The 25,969-nt window shown below is 28.9% G+C and overlaps 1 protein-coding gene across 5 annotated transcripts in view; it reads left to right on the top strand.

Moving 5' to 3' along the window:
* The first annotated feature begins 1,256 nt into the window (after positions 1–1,256).
* The window catches only part of mterf3 (mitochondrial transcription termination factor 3), a 35,790-nt gene continuing 11,077 nt past the window's right edge, over positions 1,257–25,969 (top strand). Inside the window, exons 1-4 of one of the 5 annotated variants that reach the window (XM_072912559.1) lie at positions 1,261–1,409; positions 3,859–4,136; positions 23,211–23,363; positions 23,424–23,761. In XM_072912559.1, coding sequence (XP_072768660.1) covers positions 1,405–1,409; positions 3,859–4,136; positions 23,211–23,363; positions 23,424–23,761 — 774 coding nt within the window. In that variant the 5' untranslated portion in view covers positions 1,261–1,404. Of the gene's footprint in view, positions 1,410–3,101; positions 3,154–3,182; positions 3,355–3,655; positions 3,758–3,858; positions 4,137–23,210; positions 23,364–23,423; positions 23,762–25,969 lie in introns of those variants that run through there. The other 4 variants (XM_061931055.2, XM_072912561.1, XM_072912560.1 and 1 more) reach the window with 4 other exon arrangements.

The following is a 25,969-nucleotide window of genomic DNA, read 5'->3' on the forward strand; positions in this document are numbered from 1 at the left end:
TGTATTGTGTGTCGAATGACGTCATCAATATTATCAATGAATCGGTCGAGATAGCATAAAAACAGAACTAGCCTTGGCACGATTCCAATGAAAAAATAAACATAATTTTGAAACAAAACACAGCAAAATGCGTTCGCGTTCAAAAAAAGTAAATATATATAAAATAAAATAAATGCGTTCGCGTTCAACACAACAGGAAGTGGATAAAGTCGGAGTGAACCATACAGCATAGTTTACAAATGCACGCGGAGTAAGTTTTTTTGATGACAAAAATGATCATTATAACCTATTTATTGGACTTTTTGTTTGATTTAATTTTATCATAGTGGCTTTAAATGTTACTTCAGTGCTAATAAATTGAAAGTAGTGCAAAAGTGGAACCTCCGTATTTTTTTATTTTTTTTTTAAATTTTATAAACCTTTATTATAAATTTCAACATTTACAAACAGTTGAGGAATAATAATCAAAGTAAGTACAAAAAAAGTACAAAAATAACACAAACATTACCTCAATATTCTTAATGTGCTACATCCGGGGTTGTTACGCACTTCCGGGTCCGAGCCCGCCCAATAGTCACGACGATAAGTAAGGTTTTCATTGCTCAAATTAATATCATACAACATGTATTGGCCTTTTTTGTTTTATATTTTGTTAGTCCGTCGGCTTTAAATGTGACTTCAGTGCTAATAAATTGAAAGTAGTGCAAAAGTGGAACATTTTCTTAATGTAGTACATCCGGGGTTGTTACGCACTTCCGGGTCCGAGCCCGCCCAATAGTCACGACGATAAGTAAGGTTTTCATTGCTTAAATTAATATTATACAACATGTATTGGCCTTTTTGTTTTATATTTTGTTAGTCCGCCGGCTTAAATGTTACTTCAGTGCTAATAAATTGAAAGTAGTGCAAAAGTGGAACATTTTCTTAATGTGGTACATCCGGGGTTGTTACGCACTTCCGGGTCCGAGCCCGCCCAATAGTCACGACGATAAGTAAGGTTTCCATTGCTTAAATTAATATTATACAACATGTATTGGCCTTTTTGTTTTATATTTTGTTAGTCCGTTGGCTTTAAATGTGACTTCAGTGCTAATAAATTGAAAGTAGTGCAAAAGTGGAACATTTTCTTAATGTGGTACATCCGGGGTTGTTACGCACTTCCGGGTCCAAGCCCGCCCAATGAAGTAGTTACGTCTATGGTCACGACGGTAATTAAAGGTTTTAATTGCTAAAATGAATATTACACAACATGTATTGGCCTTTTTGTTTCATATTTCGTTAGTCCGTCGGATTTAAATGTTACTTCAGTGCTAATAAATTGAAAGTAGTGCAACAGTGGAACCTCCGCATTCTTAATGTGGTACATCCGGGGTTGTTACGCACTTCCGGGTCCGAGCTCGTCCAATGAAGTAAGTAAGGTTTTCATTGCTAAAATTAATATTATACAACATTTATTAGCCTTTTTTGTTTTATATTTTGTTAGTCCGTCGGCTTCAAATGTTACTTCAGTGCTAATAAATTGAAAGTAGTGCAACAGTGGAACCTCCGCATTCTTAATGTGGTACATCCGGGGTTGTTACGCACTTCCGGGTCCGAGCTCGCCCAATGACGCAAGTAAGGTTTTCATTGCTAAAATTAATATTATACAACATTTATTAGCCTTTTTTTGTTTTATATTTTGTTAGTCTGTCGGCTTTGAATGTTACTTCAGTCCTAATAAATTGAAAGTAGTGCAAAAGTGGAACCTCCGTATTCTTCTTTTTTTTTTTTTTTTTGTTTGTTGAATTTTATAAACCTTTATTTATATATTTCAACATTTACAAACAGTTGAGGAATAATAATCAAAGTAAGTACAAAAAAAGTACAAAAACAGTACAAACCTAACTTGACTACTAATAATCAGTATCAGTATCGGCTCTAAAAATCAGTATCAGCCCTGAATAAACATTGTTTGATTTATGATTGATTTGATTTTCGATTCCCGTATCTGCTCCAAATATCTGTTATCGGCCTCCTTGACTGATAATAATTGGTATTGGTATCGGCCTTGAAGACATATTCAATCTCAAATTGATACACTTTTTGATAACAGATATTTGGAGCAGATATGGTAATCAAAAAGTGTATCAATTTGAGATTGAATATGTCTTCAAGGCCGATACCAATACCAATTATTATCAGTCAAGGAGGCCGATAACAGATATTTGGAGCAGATATGGTAATCGGCCTCCTTGACTGCTAATAATCAGTATTGGTATCAGCTCTGAAAACATATCGTTCAATCTGAAATTCATCCACTTTTTGATTTCCGTATCGGCTCCAAATATCAGTTATCGCCCCTCCCCCCCCACACTACTAATAATCAGTATCAGTATTGGCCCTGAAAAATAACAGTGCTTGATCTATAATTGATACACTTTTTGATTCCCATATCGGCGCAAAATATCAGTTTGTATTCGATATCGGCCCTGACAAAAAAAGTTTGATCTTTGATTGATACACTTTTTGATTGCCATATCATAGACAAGTATCGTTTATCGGCCTCCTCGACTACTCATAATCAGTATTGGTATCAACCTCTAAAAATAGCATAGTTCAATCTGTAATTGATCCACTTTTTGATTCCCATATCGGCGCAAAATATCAGTTATTGACCTCCTTGACTACTAATAATCGATATCGGCCCTGACAAAAAAAGTTTGATCTTTGATTGATACACTTTTTGATTGCCATATCGGCGCCAAATGTAGGGTATCGGCCTCCTTGACTACTAAAAATCGGTATCAGTATCAGCCCTGAAAAAAAAAACATAATTTGAGCTATAATTGATCCACTTTTTGATTCCTATATCGGCATCAAATATCGGTTATCAGCCTCCTTGACTACTAAAAATCGGTATCAGCCCTGAATAAACATTGTTTGATTTATGATTGATTCAATTTTCGATTCCCGTTTGTTGAATTTTATAAACCTTTATTTATATATTACAACATTTACAAACAGTTGAGGAATAATAATCAAAGTAAGTACAAAAAAAAATACAAAAACATTACAAACCTAACTTCCGTATTCTTAATGTGGTACATCCGGAGTTGTTACGCACTTCCGGGTCCGAGCCCGCCCAATGAAGTAGTTACGTCTATGGTCACGACGGTAATTAAAGGTTTTCATTGCTAAAATTAATATTACACAACATGTATTGGCCTTTTTGTTTCATATTTCGTTAGTCTGTCGGATTTAAATGTTACTTCAGTGCTAATAAATTGAAAGTAGTGCAACAGTGGAACCTCCGCATTCTTAATGTGGTACATCCGGGGTTGTTACGCACTTCCGGGTCCGAGCTCGTCCAACGAAGTAAGGTTTTCATTGCTAAAATTAATATTATACAACATTTATTAGCCTTTTTTGTTTTATATTTTGTTAGTCCGTCGGCTTTGAATGTTACTTCAGTGCTAATAAATTGAAAGTAGTGCAAAAGTGGAACCTCCGTATTCTTAATGTGGTACATCCGGGGTTTTCTGGCGCTGTTTTGTACGGTTTTTGTACTTACTTTGATTAATATTATTTCTCAACTCTTTGTAAATGTTGAAATTTATAAATAAAGGTTTATCAAAAAATAAAAAATAAAATAAAATAAAAAACATCCGGGGTTGTTACGCACTTCCGGGTCGGAGCTCGTGGCTGTATGAAGTCTTTTTGACGTCGCGGAACATTTACAAGCTATGGCCGGGAATTTAAATTAATTCTTACTCTAAATGTGAGTACCGACTTGAATTAATGTGTCTTTACAAAAATACGTCCTTTACTTAGCCGTGTTTCCGGCTGTAACGTAAACAACAACTCCCGTGTGTTCGCCAGGAGCACCAAGATGGCGGTTTTCTGTGTGAGACGCACACTTCTTCTTCCCTTCAAGTCCTGCACACAAGTTCGGCTTTGCTGCACATTCCCAACGCGACTGCCTTCTCCTTCATGCACCACTTGGACTACAAGTCGACCTCCGCCAGGACACATTTTGACGCAACAGAGTCGCTCTTACAGCGATGTGACTGCCAGACATCAAGTAGACTATTTGCCCACAACGGATGCGCATCAATTGACACTAATTGAGGATGCTGGACAACCGAATACATCATTAGGTACATCTCAGTGTCTAATATTACAATGGAGGGACATTGCTCAAACATCTTTTTACTCACTTACTTATTAGGAAACAAACTGTTTGCTTCAATTATAAAAACAATTTGCAAGCCAAAAAAACAACTTCAATTAAATTCAAATACATTTTCTTCAATTAAAAAAACGATTTGCAGGTATAAAAATAATTTTCTGAGAGTAAAAAAAAAAATCACAATTATAAAACAATTCCTAAATTAAAAAAAAACCGTTTTGCAGGCATGAAAACCATTTTCTTCAATTAAAAAAACGATTTGCAATTATAGAAACAATTTTCCTAAATAAAAAAAAACCTTTGGCGTTTTTTAAAAGCATTTAAAAAACGATATTCAATTACAAAAATGATTTGCATTTAAAAAAATAAATAAAAAATTCTGCAAGTAAATTTTGTCGCAAGTATAAAATAGCAAGTACTAAAACTATTTTATTCAAATAAAAAAATGATTTGCAATTATGGAAACAATTTTCCTAAATTAAAAAAAAAAAACCTTTAGCATTTTTTTAAAAGCATTTTAAAAACGATATTCATTAAAAAAAAAGATTTTCTGCAAGTAAATTTTGTCGCAAGTAACAAAACTGATTTGCAAGTACTAAAACTATTTTCTTCAATTAAAAAAATGATTTGCAATTATAGAAACTATTTTTCTAAATTTAAAAAAACCTTTAGCGTTTTTTTAAAAGCATTTTAAAAACGATATTCAATTAAAAAAAATTATTTGCATGTAAAAAAAAACAATTTTCTGCAAGTAAATTTCGTTGCAAGTATAAAATAGCAAGTAATAAACTGATTTGCAAGTACTAAAACTATTTTATTAAAAAAAAAAAAAAAAGATTTGCAATTATGGAAACAATTTTCCTAAATTAAAAAAAAAAAACCTTTAGCGTTTTTTTAAAAGCATTTTAAAAACGATATTCATTAAAAAAAAAAGATTTTCTGCAAGTAAATTTTGTCGCAAGTAACAAAACTGATTTGCAAGTACTAAAACTATTTTCTTCAATTAAAAAAATGATTTGCAATTATAGAATTTTTTTTTCTAAATTAAAAAAAACCTTTAGCGTTTTTTAAAAGCATTTTAAAAACGATATTCAATTAAAAAGAATTATTTGCATGTAAAAAAAACAATTTTCTGCAAGTAAATTTTGTCGCAAGTATAAAATAGCAAGTAAAAAACTGATTTGCAAGTACTAAAACTATTTTATTCAAATAAAAAAATGATTTGCAATTATGGAAACAATTTTCCTAAATTAAAAAAAACCTTTAGCGTTTTTTTAAAAGCATTTTAAAAACGATGTTCATTTAAAAAAAAAGATTTTCTGCAAGTAAATTTTGTCGCAAGTAAAAAACTAATTTGCAAGTACTAAAACTATTTTCTTCAATTAAAAAAAATGATTTGCAATTATAGAAACAATTTTTCTAAATTAAAAAAAACCTTTGGCGTTTTTTAAAAGCATTTAAAAAAACGATATTCAATTAAAAAAATGATTTGCATTAAAAAACAACAACAATTTTGCAAGTAAATTTTGTCGCAAGTATAAAATAGCAAGTAAAAAACTGATTTGCAAGTACTAAAACTATTTTATTCAAATAAAAAAATGATTTGCAATTAACCCTAACCCTAACCCAACCCTAACCCTAACCCTTAAAAAAACCTTTAGCGTTTTTTTAAAAGCATTTTAAAAACGATATTCATTAAAAAAAAAAGATTTTCTGCAAGTAAATTTTGTCGCAAGTAAAAAACTGATTTGCAAGTACTAAAACTATTTTCTTCAAATAAAAAAATGATTTGCAATTATAGAAACAATTTTTCTAAATTAAAAAAACATTTAGCGTTTTTTAAAAGCATTTTAAAAACTATATTCAATAAAAATAAAACAATTTTCTGCAAGTAAATTTCATTGCAAGTATAAAATAGCAAGTAAAAAACTGATTTGCAAGTACTAAAACTATTTTATTCAAATAAAAAAATGATTTGCAATTATGGAAACAATTTTCCTAAATTAAAAAAAACAACCTTTAGCGTTTTTTTAAAAGCATTTTAAAAACGATAATCATTAAAAAAAAATATTTTCTGCAAGTAAATTTTGTCGCAAGTAAAAAACTGATTTGCAAGTACTAAAACTATTTTCTTCAATTAAAAAAATGATTTGCAATTATAGAAACAATTTTTCTAAATTAAAAAAAACCTTTAGCGTTTTTTTAAAAGCATTTTAAAAACGATACTCATTTAAAAAAAAGATTTTCTGCAAGTAAATTTTGTCGCAAGTAAAAAACTGATTTGCAAGTACTAAAACTATTTTCTTCAATTTAAAAAAATGATTTGCAATTATAGAAACAATTTTTCTAAATTAAAAAAAATCTTTAGCATTTTTTAAAAGCATTTTAAAAACGATATTCAATTAAAAAAAATTATTTGCATGTAAAAAAAAAACAATTTTCTGCAAGTAAATTTTGTCGCAAGTATAAAATAGCAAGTGATAAACTGATTTGCAAGTACTAAAACTATTTTCTTCAATTAAAAAAACGATTTGCAATTATAGAAACAATTTTCCTAAATAAAAAAAACCTTTGGCGTTTTTTAAAAGCTTTTTAAAAACGATATTCAATTAAAAAAATGATTTGCATTAAAAAAAAAACAATTTTCTGCAAGTAAATTTGATAAAATAGCAAGTAATAAACTAATTTGCAAGTACTAAAACTATTTTCTTCAATTAAAAAAACGATTTGCAATTATAGAAACAATTTTCCTAAATAAAAAAAACCTTTGGCGTTTTTTAAAAGCCTTTTAAAAACGATATTCAATTAAAAAAATGATTTGCATGAAAAAAAACAACAATTTTCTGCAAGTAAATTTTATAAAATAGCAAGTAATAAACTAATTTGCAAGTACTAAAACTATTTTATTCAAATAAAAAAATGATTTGCAATTATGGAAACAATTTTCCTAAATTAAAAAAAACCTTTAGCGTTTTTTTAAAAGCATTTTAAAAACGATATTCATTTAAAAAAAAAGGATTTTCTGCAAGTAAATTTTGTCGCAAGTAAAAAACTGATTTGCAAGTACTAAAACTATTTTCTTCAATTAAAAAAATGATTTGCAATTATAGAAACAATTTTTCTAAATTAAAAAAAACCTTTAGCGTTTTTTAAAAGCATTTTAAAAACTATATTCAATAAAAAAAAAATCAATTTTCTGCAAGTAAATTTTGTCGCAAGTATAAATAGCAAGTAATAAACTGATTTGCAAGTACTAAAACTATTTTATTCAAATAAAAAAATGATTTGCAATTATGGAAACAATTTTCCTAAATTAAAAAAAAAAAACCTTTAGCGTTTTTTTTAAAAGCATTTTAAAAACGATATTCATTAAAAAAAAAGATTTTCTGCAAGTAAATTTTGTCGCAAGTAACAAAACTGATTTGCAAGTACTAAAACTATTTTCTTCAATTAAAAAAATGATTTGCAATTATAGAAACATTTTTTCTAAATTAAAAAAAACCTTTAGCGTTTTTAAAAGCATTTTAAAAACGATATTCAATAAAAAAAAATTATTTGCATGTAAAAAAAAAAACAATTTTCTGCAAATAAATTTTGTCGCAAGTATAAAATAGCAAGTAATAAACTGATTTGCAAGTACTAAAACTATTTTATTCAAATAAAAAAATGATTTGCAATTAACCCTAACCCAACCCTAACCCTAACCCTTAAAAAAACCTTTAGCGTTTTTTTAAAAGCATTTTAAAAACGATATTCATTAAAAAAAAAAGATTTTCTGCAAGTAAATTTTGTCGCAAGTAAAAAACTGATTTGCAAGTACTAAAACTATTTTCTTCAATTAAAAAAATGATTTGCAATTATAGAAACAATTTTTCTGAATTAAAAAAAACCTTTAGCGTTTTTTAAAAGCATTTTAAAAACTATATTCAATAAAAAAAAAACAATTTTCTGCAAGTAAATTTTGTTGCAAGTATAAAATAGCAAGTAATAAACTGATTTGCAAGTACTAAAACTATTTTATTCAAATAAAAAAATGATTTGCAATTATGGAAACAATTTTCCTAAATTAAAAAAAAAACCTTTAGCGTTTTTTTAAAAGCATTTTAAAAACGATATTCGTTAAAAAAAAAGATTTTCTGCAAGTAAATTTTGTCGCAAGTAAAAAACTGATTTGCAAGTACTAAAACTATTTTCTTCAATTAAAAAAATTATTTGCAATTATAGAAACAATTTTTCTAAATTAAAAAAAAACTTTAGCGTTTTTTAAAAGCATTTTAAAAACGATATTCAATTAAAAAAAATTATTTGCATGTAAAAAAAACAATTTTCTGCAAGTACATTTTGTTGCAAGTATAAAATAGCAAGTAATAAACTGATTTGCAAGTACTAAAACTATTTTATTCAAATAAAAAAATGATTTGCAATTATGGAAACAATTTTCCTAAATTAAAAAAAAAAACCTTTAGCTTTTTTTTAAAAGCATTTTAAAAACGATATTCATTAAAAAAAACAAGATTTTCTGCAAGTAAATTTTGTCGCAAGTAAAAAACTGATTTGCAAGTACTAAAACTATTTTCTTCAAATAAAAAAATGATTTGCAATTATAGAAACAATTTTTCTAAATTAAAAAAACCTTTAGCGTTTTTTAAAAGCATTTTAAAAACTATATTCAATTTAAAAAAAATCAATTTTCTGCAAGTAAATTTTGTTGCAAGTATAAAATAGCAAGTAAAAAACTGATTTGCAAGTACTAAAACTATTTTATTCAAATAAAAAAATGATTTGCAATTATGGAAACAATTTTCCTAAATTAAAAAAAACCTTTAGCGTTTTTTTAAAAGCATTTTAAAAACGATATTCATTTAAAAAAAAAGATTTTCTGCAAGTAAATTTTGTCGCAAGTAAAAAACTGATTTGCAAGTACTAAAACTATTTTCTTCAATTAAAAAAAATGATTTGCAATTATAGAAACAATTTTTCTAAATTAAAAAAAAACTTTAGCGTTTTTTAAAAGCATTTTAAAAACGATATTCAATTAAAAAAAATTATTTGCATGTAAAAAAAACAATTTTCTGCAAGTAAATTTTGTCGCAAGTATAAAATAGCAAGTAATAAACTGATTTGCAAGTACTAAAACTATTTTATTCAAAAAAAAAAATGATTTGCAATTATGGAAACAATTTTCCTAAATTAAAAAAAACAACCTTTAGCGTTTTTTTTAAAAGCATTTTAAAAACGATATTCATTTAAAAAAAAAAAAGATTTTCTGCAAGTAAATTTTGTCGCAGGTAAAAAACTGATTTGCAAGTACTAAAACTATTTTCTTCAATTAAAAAAATGATTTGCAATTATAGAAACAATTTTTCTAAATTAAAAAAAAACTTTAGCGTTTTTTTAAAAGCATTTTAAAAACTATATTCAATTAAAAAAAATAAATCAATTTTCTGCAAGTAAATTTTGTTGCAAGTATAAAATAGCAAGTAAAAAACGGATTTGCAAGTACTAAAACTATTTTATTCAAATAAAAAAATGATTTGCAATTATGGGAACAATTTTCCTAAATTAAAAAAAAAACCTTTAGCGTTTTTTTAAAAGCATTTTAAAAACGATATTCATTTAAAAAAAAAAGAAGATTTTCTGCAAGTAAATTTTGTCGCAAGTAAAAAACTGATTTGCAAGTACTAAAACTATTTTCTTCAATTAAAAAAATGATTTGCAATTATAGAAACAATTTTTCTAAATTAAAAAAAAACTTTAGCGTTTTTTAAAAGCATTTTAAAAACGATATTCAATTAAAAAAAATTATTTGCATGTAAAAACAACAATTTTCTGCAAGTAAATTTTGTTGCAAGTATAAAATAGCAAGTAAAAAAACTGATTTGCAAGTACTAAAACTATTTTCTTCAAATAAAAAAATGATTTGCAATTATGGAAACAATTTTCCTAAATTAAAAAAAAAAACCTTTAGCGTTTTTTTAAAAAGCATTTTAAAAACGATATTCATTAAAAAAAAAGATTTTCTGCAAGTAAATTTTGTCGCAAGTAAAAAACTGATTTGCAAGTACTAAAACTATTTTCTTCAATTAAAAAAATGATTTGCAATTATAGAAACAATTTTTCTAAATTAAAAAAAAACTTTAGCGTTTTTTAAAAGCATTTTAAAAACGATATTCAATTAAAAAAAATTATTTGCATGTAAAAAAAACAATTTTCTGCAAGTACATTTTGTTGCAAGTATAAAATAGCAAGTAATAAACTGATTTGCAAGTACTAAAACTATTTTATTCAAATAAAAAAATGATTTGCAATTATGGAAACAATTTTCCTAAATTAAAAAAAAAAACCTTTAGCTTTTTTTTAAAAGCATTTTAAAAACGATATTCATTAAAAAAAACAAGATTTTCTGCAAGTAAATTTTGTCGCAAGTAAAAAACTGATTTGCAAGTACTAAAACTATTTTCTTCAAATAAAAAAATGATTTGCAATTATAGAAACAATTTTTCTAAATTAAAAAAACCTTTAGCGTTTTTTAAAAGCATTTTAAAAACTATATTCAATTAAAAAAAAAATCAATTTTCTGCAAGTAAATTTTGTTGCAAGTATAAAATAGCAAGTAATAAACTGATTTGCAAGTACCGGTACTAAAACAATTTTCTTCAATTAAAAAAATTATTTGCAATTATAGAAACATTTTTTCTAAATTAAAAAAAACCTTTAGCGTTTTTTAAAAGCATTTTAAAAACTATTCAATAAAAAAAAAAATCAATTTTCTGCAAGTAAATTTTGTTGCAAGTATAAAATAGCAAGTAAAAAACTGATTTGCAAGTACTAAAACAATTTTCTTCAATTAAAAAAATGATTTGCAATTATGGAAACAATTTTCCTAAATTAAAAAAAACCTTTAGCATTTTTTTAAAAGCATTTTAAAAACAATGTTCATTTTAAAAAAAAGATTTTCTGCAACTAAATTTTGTCGCAAGTAAAAAACTGATTTGCAAGTACTAAAACTATTTTCTTCAATTAAAAAAATGATTTGCAATTATAGAAACAATTTTTCTAAATTAAAAAAAACCTTTAGCGTTTTTTAAAAGCATTTTAAAAACTATATTCAATAAAAATAAAACAATTTTCTGCAAGTAAATTTCATTGCAAGTATAAAATAGCAAGTAAAAAACTGATTTGCAAGTACTAAAACTATTTCATTCAAATAAAAAAATTATTTGCAATTATGGAAACAATTTTCCTAAATTAAAAAAAACCTTTAGCGTTTTTTTTAAAAGCATTTTAAAAACGATGTTCATTAAAAAAAAAAGATTTTTTGCAAGTAAATTTTGTCGCAAGTAAAAAACTGATTTGCAAGTACTAAAACTATTTTCTTCAATTAAAAAAATGATTTGCAATTATAGAAACTTTTTCTAAATTAAAAAAAACCTTTAGCGTTTTTTAAAAGCATTTTAAAAACTATATTCAATTAAAAAAAAAATCAATTTTCTGCAAGTAAATTTTGTCGCAAGTATAAAATAGCAAGTAATAAACTGATTTGCAAGTACTAAAACTATTTTCTTCAATTAAAAAAATGATTTGCAATTATAGAAACAATTTTTCTAAATTAAAAAAAACCTTTAGCGTTTTTTAAAAGCATTTTAAAAACTATATTCAATAAAAAAATGAAAAAATTTTTTCTGCAAGTACATTTTGTTGCAAGTATAAAATAACAAGTAAAAAACTGATTTGCAAGTACTAAAACTATTTTATTCAAATAAAAAAATGATTTGCAATTATGGAAACAATTTTCCTAAATTAAAAAAAAAAACCTTTAGCGTTTTTTTAAAAGCATTTTAAAAACGATATTCATTAAAAAAAAAAAGATTTTCTGCAAGTAAATTTTGTCGCAAGTAAAAAACTGATTTGCAAGTACTAAAACTATTTTCTTCAATTAAAAAAAATGATTTGCAATTATAGAAACAATTTTTCTAAATTAAAAAAAAACTTTAGCGTTTTTTAAAAGCATTTTAAAAACGATATTCAATTAAAAAAAATTATTTGCATGTAAAAAAAACAATTTTCTGCAAGTAAATTTTGTCGCAAGTATAAAATAGCAAGTAATAAACTGATTTGCAAGTACTAAAACTATTTTATTCAAAAAAAAAAAGATTTGCAATTATGGAAACAATTTTCCTAAATTAAAAAAAACAACCTTTAGCGTTTTTTTTAAAAGCATTTTAAAAACGATATTCATTTAAAAAAAAAAAAGATTTTCTGCAAGTAAATTTTGTCGCAGGTAAAAAACTGATTTGCAAGTACTAAAACTATTTTCTTCAATTAAAAAAATGATTTGCAATTATAGAAACAATTTTTCTAAATTAAAAAAAAACTTTAGCGTTTTTTTAAAAGCATTTTAAAAACTATATTCAATTAAAAAAAATAAATCAATTTTCTGCAAGTAAATTTTGTTGCAAGTATAAAATAGCAAGTAAAAAACGGATTTGCAAGTACTAAAACTATTTTATTCAAATAAAAAAATGATTTGCAATTATGGGAACAATTTTCCTAAATTAAAAAAAAAACCTTTAGCGTTTTTTTAAAAGCATTTTAAAAACGATATTCATTTAAAAAAAAAAGAAGATTTTCTGCAAGTAAATTTTGTCGCAAGTAAAAAACTGATTTGCAAGTACTAAAACTATTTTCTTCAATTAAAAAAATGATTTGCAATTATAGAAACAATTTTTCTAAATTAAAAAAAAACTTTAGCGTTTTTTAAAAGCATTTTAAAAACGATATTCAATTAAAAAAAATTATTTGCATGTAAAAAAAACAATTTTCTGCAAGTAAATTTTGTTGCAAGTATAAAATAGCAAGTAAAAAACTGATTTGCAAGTACTAAAACTATTTTCTTCAAATAAAAAAATGATTTGCAATTATGGAAACAATTTTCCTAAATTAAAAAAAAAAACCTTTAGCGTTTTTTTAAAAAGCATTTTAAAAACGATATTCATTAAAAAAAAAGATTTTCTGCAAGTAAATTTTGTCGCAAGTAAAAAACTGATTTGCAAGTACTAAAACTATTTTCTTCAATTAAAAAAATGATTTGCAATTATAGAAACAATTTTTCTAAATTAAAAAAAAACTTTAGCGTTTTTTAAAAGCATTTTAAAAACGATATTCAATTAAAAAAAATTATTTGCATGTAAAAAAAACAATTTTCTGCAAGTAAATTTTGTTGCAAGTATAAAATAGCAAGTAATAAACTGATTTGCAAGTACTAAAACTATTTTATTCAAATAAAAAAATGATTTGCAATTATGGAAACAATTTTCCTAAATTAAAAAAACTTAGCGTTTTTTTAAAAGCATTTTAAAAACGATGTTCATTTAAAAAAAAAGATTTTCTGCAAGTAAATTTTGTCGCAAGTAAAAAACTGATTTGCAAGTACTAAAACTATTTTCTTCAATTAAAAAAATGATTTGCAATTATAGAAACAATTTTTCTAAATTAAAAAAAAACTTTAGCGTTTTTTAAAAGCATTTTAAAAACGATATTCAATTAAAAAAAATTATTTGCATGTAAAAACAACAATTTTCTGCAAGTAAATTTTGTTGCAAGTATAAAATAGCAAGTAAAAAACTGATTTGCAAGTACTAAAACTATTTTCTTCAAATAAAAAAATGATTTGCAATTATGGAAACAATTTTCCTAAATTAAAAAAAAAAACCTTTAGCGTTTTTTTAAAAAGCATTTTAAAAACGATATTCATTAAAAAAAAAGATTTTCTGCAAGTAAATTTTGTCGCAAGTAAAAAACTGATTTGCAAGTACTAAAACAATTTTCTTCAATTAAAAAAATGATTTGCAATTATGGAAACAATTTTCCTAAATTAAAAAAAACCTTTAGCATTTTTTTAAAAGCATTTTAAAAACAATGTTCATTTTAAAAAAAAGATTTTCTGCAACTAAATTTTGTCGCAAGTAAAAAACTGATTTGCAAGTACTAAAACTATTTTCTTCAATTAAAAAAATGATTTGCAATTATAGAAACAATTTTTCTAAATTAAAAAAAACCTTTAGCGTTTTTTAAAAGCATTTTAAAAACTATATTCAATAAAAATAAAACAATTTTCTGCAAGTAAATTTCATTGCAAGTATAAAATAGCAAGTAAAAAACTGATTTGCAAGTACTAAAACTATTTCATTCAAATAAAAAAATTATTTGCAATTATGGAAACAATTTTCCTAAATTAAAAAAAACCTTTAGCGTTTTTTTTAAAAGCATTTTAAAAACGATGTTCATTAAAAAAAAAAGATTTTTTGCAAGTAAATTTTGTCGCAAGTAAAAAACTGATTTGCAAGTACTAAAACTATTTTCTTCAATTAAAAAAATGATTTGCAATTATAGAAACTTTTTCTTAATTAAAAAAAACCTTTAGCGTTTTTTAAAAGCATTTTAAAAACTATATTCAATTAAAAAAAAAATCAATTTTCTGCAAGTAAATTTTGTCGCAAGTATAAAATAGCAAGTAATAAACTGATTTGCAAGTACTAAAACTATTTTCTTCAATTAAAAAAATGATTTGCAATTATAGAAACAATTTTTCTAAATTAAAAAAAACCTTTAGCGTTTTTTAAAAGCATTTTAAAAACTATATTCAATAAAAAAATGAAAAAAAAATTTCTGCAAGTACATTTTGTTGCAAGTATAAAATAACAAGTAAAAAACTGATTTGCAAGTACTAAAACTATTTTATTCAAATAAAAAAATGATTTGCAATTATGGAAACAATTTTCCTAAATTAAAAAAAAAAACCTTTAGCGTTTTTTTAAAAGCATTTTAAAAACGATATTCATTAAAAAAAAAAAGATTTTCTGCAAGTAAATTTTGTCGCAAGTAAAAAACTGATTTGCAAGTACTAAAACTATTTTCTTCAAATAAAAAAATGATTTGCAATTATAGAAACAATTTTTCTAAATTAAAAAAACCTTTAGCGTTTTTTAAAAGCATTTTAAAAGCTATATTCAATTAAAAAAAAATCAATTTTCTGCAAGTAACTTTTGTTGCAAGTATAAAATAGCAAGTGATAAACTGATTTGCAAGTACTAAAACTATTTTATTCAAATAAAAAAATTATTTGCAATTATGGAAACAATTTTCCTAAATTAAAAAAAACCTTTAGCGTTTTTTTTAAAAGCATTTTAAAAACGATATTCATTAAAAAAAAAAGATTTTTTGCAAGTAAATTTTGTCGCAAGTAAAAAACTGATTTGCAAGTACTAAAACTATTTTCTTCAATTAAAAAAATGATTTGCAATTATAGAAACTTTTTCTAAATTAAAAAAAACCTTTAGCGTTTTTTAAAAGCATTTTAAAAACTATATTCAATTAAAAAAAAATCAATTTTCTGCAAGTAAATTTTGTCGCAAGTATAAAATAGCAAGTAATAAACTGATTTGCAAGTACTAAAACTATTTTCTTCAATTAAAAAAATGATTTGCAATTATAGAAACATTTTTTCTAAATTAAAAAAAACCTTTAGCGTTTTTTAAAAGCATTTTAAAAACTATATTCAATAAAAAAAAAAAAAACATTTCTGCAAGTACATTTTGTTGCAAGTATAAAATATCAAGTAAAAAACTGATTTGCAAGTACTAAAACAATTTTCTTCAATTAAAAAAATGATTTGCAATTATAGAAACATTTTTTCTAAATTAAAAAAAAACTTTAGCGTTTTTTAAAAGCATTTTAAAAACTATATTCAATTAAAAAAAATCAATTTTCTGCAAGTAAATTTTGTTGCAAGTATAAAATAGCAAGTAAAAAACTGATTTGCAAGTACTAAAACTATTTTATTCAAATAAAAAAATGATTTGCAATTATGGAAACAATTTTCCTAAATTAAAAAAAACAAACCTTTAGCGTTTTTTTAAAAGCATTTTAAAAACGATATTCATTAAAAAAACAGATTTTCTGCAAGTAAATTTTGTCGCAAGTAAAAAACTGATTTGCAAGTACTAAAACTATTTTCTTCAATTAAAAGAATTATTTGCAATTATAGAAACTATTTTTCTAAATTAAAAAAAACCTTTAGCGTTTTTTTAAAAGCATTTTAAAAACAATATTCAATTAAAAAAAATTATTTGCATGTAAAAAAAAACAATTTTCTGCAAGTAAATTTCGTTGCAAGTATAAAATAGCAAGTAAAAAACTGATTTGCAAGTACTAAAACTATTTTATTCAAATAAAAAATTGATTTGCAATTATGGAAACAAATTTCCTAAATTAAAAAAACTTAGTGTTTTTTTAAAAGCATTTAAAAAACGATATTCATTTAAAAAAAAGATTTTCTGCAAGTAAATTTTGTCGCAAGTAAAAAAGTGATTTGCAAGTACTAAAACTATTTTCAATTAAAAAAATGATTTGCAATTATAGAAACAATTTTTCTAAATTAAAAAAACCTTTAGCGTTTTTTAAAAGCATTTTAAAAACTATATTCAATTAAAAAAAAATAAAAAATTTCTGCAAGTAAATTTTGTTGCAAGTATAAAATAGCAAGTAAAAAACTGATTTGCAAGTACTAAAACTATTTTATTCAAATAAAAAAATGATTTGCAATTATGGAAACAATTTTCCTAAATTAAAAAAACTTAGCGTTTTTTTAAAAGCATTTTAAAAACGATATTCATTTAAAAAAAAAGATTTTCTGCAAGTAAATTTTGTTGCAAGTAAAAAACTGATTTGCAAGTACTAAAACTATTTTCTTCAATTAAAAAAATGATTTGCAATTATAGAAACATTTTTCTAAATTAAAAAAAACCTTTAGCGATTTTTAAAAGCATTTTAAAAACTATATTCAATAAAAAAAAAACAATTTTCTGCAAGTAAATTTTGTTGCAAGTATAAAATAGCAAGTAAAAAACTGATTTGCAAGTACTAAAACAATTTTCTTCAATTAAAAAAATTATTTGCAATTATAGAAACATTTTTTCCAAATTAAAAAAAACCTTTAGCGTTTTTTAAAAGCATTTTAAAAACTATATTCAATTTAAAAAAAAAATCAATTTTCTGCAAGTAAATTTTGTTGCAAGTATAAAATAGCAAGTAAAAAACTGATTTGCAAGTACTAAAACAATTTTCTTCAATTAAAAAAATTATTTGCAAGTAAAAAAAAAATTCAATTCAAAAAATGATTCACAAGTAAACCAATTTTATGCAAGTAAAAACACGTTTGCAAGTATTCTGCAGGCAACAGGTAAAAGGTATTTGCTGCAAGTAAAAAAACGATTTGAAAGTATTAAACAATTTTCTTCAGTTAAAAGATGATTTGCAAGTAAAAAAAACTTCAATTAAAAAAAATGACTTGCAAGTAAAACAATTTTCTGGAAGTAAACAAATAATTTGAAAGAATAAAAACAATTTTCTCAATGTGAAAAAAAAAAGATTCACAAGTAAAAAAATATTTACTTTCAATAAACGATTTGCAAGTAAAAAAAATATTTTCTGCAGGTAAAAAAACTAATTTGCAAGTAAAAAGTATTTGCTGCAAATAAAACATGATTCGCAAGTATTAAACATTTTTCTTCAATTAAAAATGATTAACAAGTAAAAACAACTATTCAATTAAAAAACTATTTGAAGTAAAAATGTTCTGCAAGTGAAAAAATGATTTGCAAGAATAAAAACAATTTTCTCTATGTATAAAAAAACGATTAGCAAGTTAAAAAAAAAAAGATTTGCAAGTAAAACTATTTTTTACAAAAGATGTACTGCGTGTAAAAAAATATAATAATTCTGCAGTTACAAAAAATAATTAGCAAAAAAAAACCGATTCACAAGTTTAAAAAAAAAGTTCTTCAATTACAAAATGATTCCCAGGACATAAGCATTTTTTTTGCAATTAAAACCAATATTTTCTAGTAATATTTTCTAGTAATATTCTACCTGCGTGACAGCACCACCTGTTGTTGTGGAGTGTCAACTGCACACACAGTGGAATGCTACTTGACAATCTTTGACTTGTGAGTAAACAGGTGTTTGACTTGTGAGTAAACAGGTGTTTGACTTGTGAGTAAACAGGCGTTTGACTTGTGAGTAAACAGGTGTTTGACTTGTGAGTAAACATGCGTTTAACTTGTGAGTAAACAGGCGTTTGACTTGTGAGTAAACAGGTGTTTGACTTGTGAGTAAACAGGTGTTTGACTTGTGAGTAAACAGGCGTTTGACTTGTGAGTAAACAGATGTTTGACTTGTGAGTAAACAGGTGTTTGACTTGTGAGTAAACAGGCGTTTGACTTGTGAGTAAACAGGCGTTTGACTTGTGAGTAAACAGGCGTTTGACTTGTGAGTAAACAGGCGTTTGACTTGTGAGTAAACAGGCGTTTGACTTGTGAGTAAACAGGCGTTTGACTTGTGAGTAAACAGGCGTTTGACTTTTGAGTAAACAGGCGTTTGACTTGTGAGTAAACAGGCGTTTGACTTGTGAGTAAACAGGCGTTTGACTTTTGAATAAACAGGTGTTTGACTTTTGAGTAAACAGGTGTTTGACTTGTGAGTAAACAGGTGTTTGACTTGTGAGTAAACAGGCGTTTGACTTGTGAGTAAACAGATGTTTGACTTGTGAGTAAACAGGTGTTTGACTTTTGAGTAAACAGGTGTTTGACTTGTGAGTAAACATGCGTTTGACTTTTGAATAAACAGGTGTTTGACTTTTGAGTAAACAGGTGTTTGACTTGTGAGTAAACAGGTTTTTGACTTGTGAGTAAACAGGCGTTTGACTTGTGAGTAAACAGATGTTTGACTTGTGAGTAAACAGGTGTTTGACTTTTGAGTAAACAGGTGTTTGACTTGTGAGTAAACAGGTGTTTGACTTGTGAGTAAACAGGTGTTTGACTTTTGAGTAAACATGCGTTTGATTTGTGAGTAAACGGTGTTTGACTTGTGAGTAAACAGGCGTTTGACTTTTGAGTAAACAGGTGTTTGACTTGTGAGTAAACAGATGTTTGACTTGTGAGTAAACAGGCGTTTGACTTTTGAGTAAACATGCGTTTGACTTTTGAGTAAACAGGCGTTTGACTTGTGAGTAAACATGCGTTTGACTTTTGAGTAAACATGCGTTTGACTTTTGAGTAAACATGCGTTTGACTTTTGAGTAAACATGCGTTTGACTTTTGAGTAAACAGGTGTTTGACTTTTGAGTAAAGAGGTGTTTGACTTGTGAGTAAACAGGCGTTTGACTTGTGAGTAAACATGCGTTTCACTTGTGAGTAAACAGGCGTTTGACTTGTGAGTAAACAGGCGTTTGACTTGTGAGTAAACAGGCGTTTGACTTGTGAGTAAACAGGTGTTTGACTTGTGAGTAAACAGGCGTTTGACTTGTGAGTAAACAGGCGTTTGACTTGTGAGTAAACAGGCGTTTGACTTGTGAGTAAACAGGCGTTTGACTTGTGAGTAAACAGGTGTTTGACTTGTGAGTAAACATGCGTTTAACTTGTGAGTAAACAGGCGTTTGACTTGTGAGTAAACAGGTGTTTGACTTGTGAGTAAACAGGTGTTTGACTTGTGAGTAAACAGGCGTTTGACTTGTGAGTAAACAGATGTTTGACTTGTGAGTAAACAGGTGTTTGACTTGTGAGTAAACAGGCGTTTGACTTGTGAGTAAACAGGTGTTTGACTTGTGAGTAAACAGGCGTTTGACTTGTGAGTAAACAGGCGTTTGACTTGTGAGTAAACAGGCGTTTGACTTGTGAGTAAACAGGCGTTTGACTTGTGAGTAAACAGGCGTTTGACTTGTGAGTAAACAGGCGTTTGACTTTTGAGTAAACAGGCGTTTGACTTGTGAGTAAACAGGCGTTTGACTTGTGAGTAAACATGCGTTTGACTTTTGAATAAACAGGTGTTTGACTTTTGAGTAAACAGGTGTTTGACTTGTGAGTAAACAGGTTTTTGACTTGTGAGTAAACAGGCGTTTGACTTGTGAGTAAACAGATGTTTGACTTGTGAGTAAACAGGTGTTTGACTTTTGAGTAAACAGGTGTTTGACTTGTGAGTAAACATGCGTTTGACTTTTGAATAAACAGGTGTTTGACTTTTGAGTAAACAGGTGTTTGACTTGTGAGTAAACAGGTTTTTGACTTGTGAGTAAACAGGCGTTTGACTTGTGAGTAAACAGATGTTTGACTTGTGAGTAAACAGGTGTTTGACTTTTGAGTAAACAGGTGTTTGACTTGTGAGTAAACAGGTGTTTGACTTGTGAGTAAACAGGTGTTTGACTTTTGAGTAAACATGCGTTTGATTTGTGAGTAAACGGTGTTTGACTTGTGAGTAAACAGGCGTTTGACTTTTGAGTAAACAGGTGTTTGACTTGTGAGTAAACAGATGTTTGACTTGTGAGTAAACAGGCGTTTGACTTTTGAGTAAACATGCGTTTGACTTTTGAGTAAACAGGCGTTTGACTTGTGAGTAAACATGCGTTTGACTTTTGAGTAAACATGCGTTTGACTTTTGAGTAAACATGCGTTTGACTTTTGAGTAAACATGCGTTTGACTTTTGAGTAAACAGGTGTTTGACTTTTGAGTAAACAGGTGTTTGACTTGTGAGTAAACAGGTGTTTGACTTGTGAATAAACAGGTGTTTGACTTGTGAGTAAACATGCGTTTGACTTTTGAGTAAAGAGGTGTTTGACTTGTGAGTAAACAGGCGTTTGACTTGTGAGTAAACATGCGTTTCACTTGTGAGTAAACAGGCGTTTGACTTGTGAGTAAACAGGCGTTTGACTTGTGAGTAAACAGGTGTTTGACTTGTGAGTAAACAGGTGTTTGACTTGTGAGTAAACAGGCGTTTGACTTGTGAGTAAACAGGCGTTTGACTTGTGAGTAAACAGGCGTTTGACTTGTGAGTAAACAGGTGTTTGACTTGTGAGTAAACAGGTGTTTGACTTGTGAGTAAACAGGCGTTTGACTTGTGAGTAAACAGATGTTTGACTTGTGAGTAAAGAGGTGTTTGACTTGTTAGTAAACAGGCGTTTGACCTGTGAGTAAACATGTGTTTGACTTTTGAGTAAACATGCGTTTGACTTTTGAGTAAACATGCGTTTGACTTTTGAGTAAACAGGCGTTTGACTTGTGAGTAAACAGGTGTTTGACTTGTGAGTAAACAGGTGTTTGACTTGTGAGTAAACATGCGTTTAACTTGTGAGTAAACAGGCGTTTGACTTGTGAGTAAACAGGTGTTTGACTTGTGAGTAAACAGGTGTTTGACTTGTGAGTAAACAGGCGTTTGACTTGTGAGTAAACAGATGTTTGACTTGTGAGTAAACAGGTGTTTGACTTGTGAGTAAACAGGCGTTTGACTTGTGAGTAAACAGGTGTTTGACTTGTGAGTAAACAGGCGTTTGACTTGTGAGTAAACAGGCGTTTGACTTGTGAGTAAACAGGCGTTTGACTTGTGAGTAAACAGGCGTTTGACTTGTGAGTAAACAGGCGTTTGACTTGTGAGTAAACAGGCGTTTGACTTTTGAGTAAACAGGCGTTTGACTTGTGAGTAAACAGGCGTTTGACTTGTGAGTAAACATGCGTTTGACTTTTGAATAAACAGGTGTTTGACTTTTGAGTAAACAGGTGTTTGACTTGTGAGTAAACAGGTTTTTGACTTGTGAGTAAACAGGCGTTTGACTTGTGAGTAAACAGATGTTTGACTTGTGAGTAAACAGGTGTTTGACTTTTGAGTAAACAGGTGTTTGACTTGTGAGTAAACATGCGTTTGACTTTTGAATAAACAGGTGTTTGACTTTTGAGTAAACAGGTGTTTGACTTGTGAGTAAACAGGTTTTTGACTTGTGAGTAAACAGGCGTTTGACTTGTGAGTAAACAGATGTTTGACTTGTGAGTAAACAGGTGTTTGACTTTTGAGTAAACAGGTGTTTGACTTGTGAGTAAACAGGTGTTTGACTTGTGAGTAAACAGGTGTTTGACTTTTGAGTAAACATGCGTTTGATTTGTGAGTAAACGGTGTTTGACTTGTGAGTAAACAGGCGTTTGACTTTTGAGTAAACAGGTGTTTGACTTGTGAGTAAACAGATGTTTGACTTGTGAGTAAACAGGCGTTTGACTTTTGAGTAAACATGCGTTTGACTTTTGAGTAAACAGGCGTTTGACTTGTGAGTAAACATGCGTTTGACTTTTGAGTAAACATGCGTTTGACTTTTGAGTAAACATGCGTTTGACTTTTGAGTAAACATGCGTTTGACTTTTGAGTAAACAGGTGTTTGACTTTTGAGTAAACAGGTGTTTGACTTGTGAGTAAACAGGTGTTTGACTTGTGAATAAACAGGTGTTTGACTTGTGAGTAAACATGCGTTTGACTTTTGAGTAAAGAGGTGTTTGACTTGTGAGTAAACAGGCGTTTGACTTGTGAGTAAACATGCGTTTCACTTGTGAGTAAACAGGCGTTTGACTTGTGAGTAAACAGGCGTTTGACTTGTGAGTAAACAGGTGTTTGACTTGTGAGTAAACAGGTGTTTGACTTGTGAGTAAACAGGCGTTTGACTTGTGAGTAAACAGGCGTTTGACTTGTGAGTAAACAGGCGTTTGACTTGTGAGTAAACAGGTGTTTGACTTGTGAGTAAACAGGTGTTTGACTTGTGAGTAAACAGGCGTTTGACTTGTGAGTAAACAGATGTTTGACTTGTGAGTAAACAGGCGTTTGACTTGTGAGTAAACAGGTGTTTGACTTGTGAGTAAACAGGTGTTTGACTTGTGAGTAAACAGGCGTTTGACTTGTGAGTAAACAGATGTTTGACTTGTGAGTAAAGAGGTGTTTGACTTGTTAGTAAACAGGCGTTTGACCTGTGAGTAAACATGTGTTTGACTTTTGAGTAAACATGCGTTTGACTTTTGAGTAAACATGCGTTTGACTTTTGAGTAAACATGCGTTTGACTTGTGAGTAAACAGGTGTTTGACTTTTGAGTAAACAGGTGTTTGACTTGTGAGTAAACAGGTGTTTGACTTGTGAGTAAACAGGCGATTGACTTGTGAGTAAACAGGTGTTTCTTCTAGACTTAGACGCCTGGAGCGCCCCAAGGGCCTTGGAGGAGATCAGCGAGGAGGAGGCGGCCACCATGCTGCTCCCGCCTGCCATCCCGCCCGCCTCCGCCTCCCTCCAGGACTACGTGGACCACTCTGAGACGCTGACCAAGCTGGTGCAGCTGGGTAAGTCCAGTCGGGCGTGGCCACCATCTGGCTCCTCTCACCTGGCCTCTCACACTGCAGGGGTCCACCTGTGGAGGCTGCAGCAGAGACCCCACGTGGGCTCCATGCTGCTCAGGCTGGACTTCCACAGCCACGTGGCCCCCAGGCTGCTCTTCCTCAAGGAGACCGGCGTGGAGGACTCACGCCTGGGCCACGTGGTCTCGCTCAACCCCTTCATCCTGACGGAGGACCTGGACAAGCTGCGGGCCAGGGTCCACTACCTGAGGTCCAAGAAGTTCCCTGCTGAGGAGGTGGCCTCCATGGTGTCCAGAGCTCCGTATCTCCTCAACTTCAGTGTGGAGAGACTGGACAACCGGCTGGGATTCTACCAGCAGCACCTGGGCCTCAGTGCTGCTCACGTGGGTCACCTTTTGAACAGTCACACTGTGTCTGAATAATAGTCCTACCCTTATTTTCTCATCAGCAGATACCATACATACACATATGGTATCAGTATTTAGTCTAAAAACAGTGATGATGTCATACTGGAGCACATTTTAAAGTCACATGATATCACTCTCACTGAAAATATCACCTCCAAATATCACGTATCACCCTCCTCGACTATTCAGTCGGTATGAGTATCAACGCCGAAAAATAACATAGTTCGATCTGTAATTGATCCACTTTTTGATTGCCATATCAATTCGATTCCCGTATCTGCTCCAAATATCTGTTATCGGCCTCCTCGACTGCTAATAATCGGTGTTGGTATCGGCCCTGGTAAAAAAAACATAATTCGAGCTATAATTGATCCACTTTTTGATTCCTATATCGGCACCAAATATCAGTTATCGGCCTCCTTGACTACTAAAAATTGGTATCAGCCCTGAATAAACATTGTTTGATTTATGATTGATTCAATTTTCGATTCCCGTATCTGCTCCAAATATCTGTTATCAGCCTCCTTGACTGATAATAATTGGTTTCGGTATCGGCCCTGAAGACATATTCAATCTCAAATTGATACACTTTTCGATTACCATATCTGCTCCAAATATCTGTTATCGGCCTCCTTGACTGATAATAATTGGTTTCGGTATCGGCCCTGAAGACATATTCAATCTGAAATTGATACACTTTTCGATTCCCGTATCTGCTCCAAATATCTGTTATCGGCCTCCTTGACTGCTAATAATCGGTGTTGGTATTAGCCCTGAAAACATATCGTTCAATCTGAAATTCATCCACTTTTTGATTTCCGTATCGGCTCCAAATATCTGTTATCGCCTCCCTTGACTACTAATAATCAGTATCAGTATCGGCCCTGAAAAATAACATTGTTTGATCTATAATTGATCCACTTTTTGATTCAAAATATCAGTTTATATTCGATATCGGCCCTGACAAAAAAAGTTTGATCTTTGATTGATACACTTTTTGATTGCCATATCATAGACAAATATCGTTTATCGGCCTCCTCGACATAATCGGTATTAGTATCAACCCCTAAAAATAGCATAGTTCAATCTGCAATTGATCCACTTTTTGATTCCCATATCGGCGCAAAATATCAGTTATTGACCTCCTTGACTACTAATAATCGATATAGGCCCTGACAAATAAAGTTTGATCTTTGATTGATACACTTTTTGATTGCCATATGGGCGCCAAATGTAGGTTATCGGCCTCCTTGACTACTAAAAATCGGTATCAGTATCAGCCCTGGAAAAAAAACATAATTTGAGCTATAATTGATCCACTTTTTGATTCCTATATCGGCGCCAAATATTGGTTATTGACCTCCTTGACTACTAATAATCTGAAAAACATAATTTGAGCTAGAATTGATCCACTTTTTGATTCCCGTATCGGCACCAAATATCGGTTATCGGCCTCCTTGACTACTCATAGTCGATATCGTATCACACCTGAAAAATAACAAAGTTTGATCTATAATTGATGCAGTTTTTGATTGCCATATCGGCACCAAATATTGGTTATTGACCCCCTTGACTACTCATAATCGGTATCAGTATCAGCCCTGAAAGAACAACATAATTTGAGCTATAATTGATCCACTTTTTGATTCCTATATCGGCACCGAATATCGGTTATCGGCCTCCTTGACTACTAAAAATTTGGTATCAGCCCTGAATAAACATTGTTTGATTTATGATTGATTCAATTTTCGATTCCCGTATCTGCTCCAAATATCTGTTATCGGCCTCCTTGACTGATAATAATTGGTTTCGGTATCGGCCCTGAAGACATATTCAATCTCAAATTTATACACTTTTCGATTCCCGTATCTGCTCCAAATATCTGTTATCGGCCTCCTTGACTGCTAATAATCGGTGTTGGTATCAGCCCTGAAAACATATAGTTCAATCTGAAATTCATCCACTTTTTGATTTCCGTATCGCTCCAAATATCAGCTTTCGCCGTCCTTGACTACTAATAATCAGTATCAGTATTGGCCCTGAAAAATAACAGTGCTTGATCTATAATTGATACACTTTTTGATTCCCATATCGGCGCAAAATATCAGTTTATATTCGATATTGGCCCTGACAAAAAAAGTTTGATCTTTGATTGATACACTTTTTATTGCCATATCATAGACA

Source organism: Nerophis lumbriciformis, linkage group LG37, assembly GCF_033978685.3.
Source record: "Nerophis lumbriciformis linkage group LG37, RoL_Nlum_v2.1, whole genome shotgun sequence".
Taxonomy (NCBI): Eukaryota; Metazoa; Chordata; class Actinopteri; order Syngnathiformes; family Syngnathidae; genus Nerophis; species Nerophis lumbriciformis.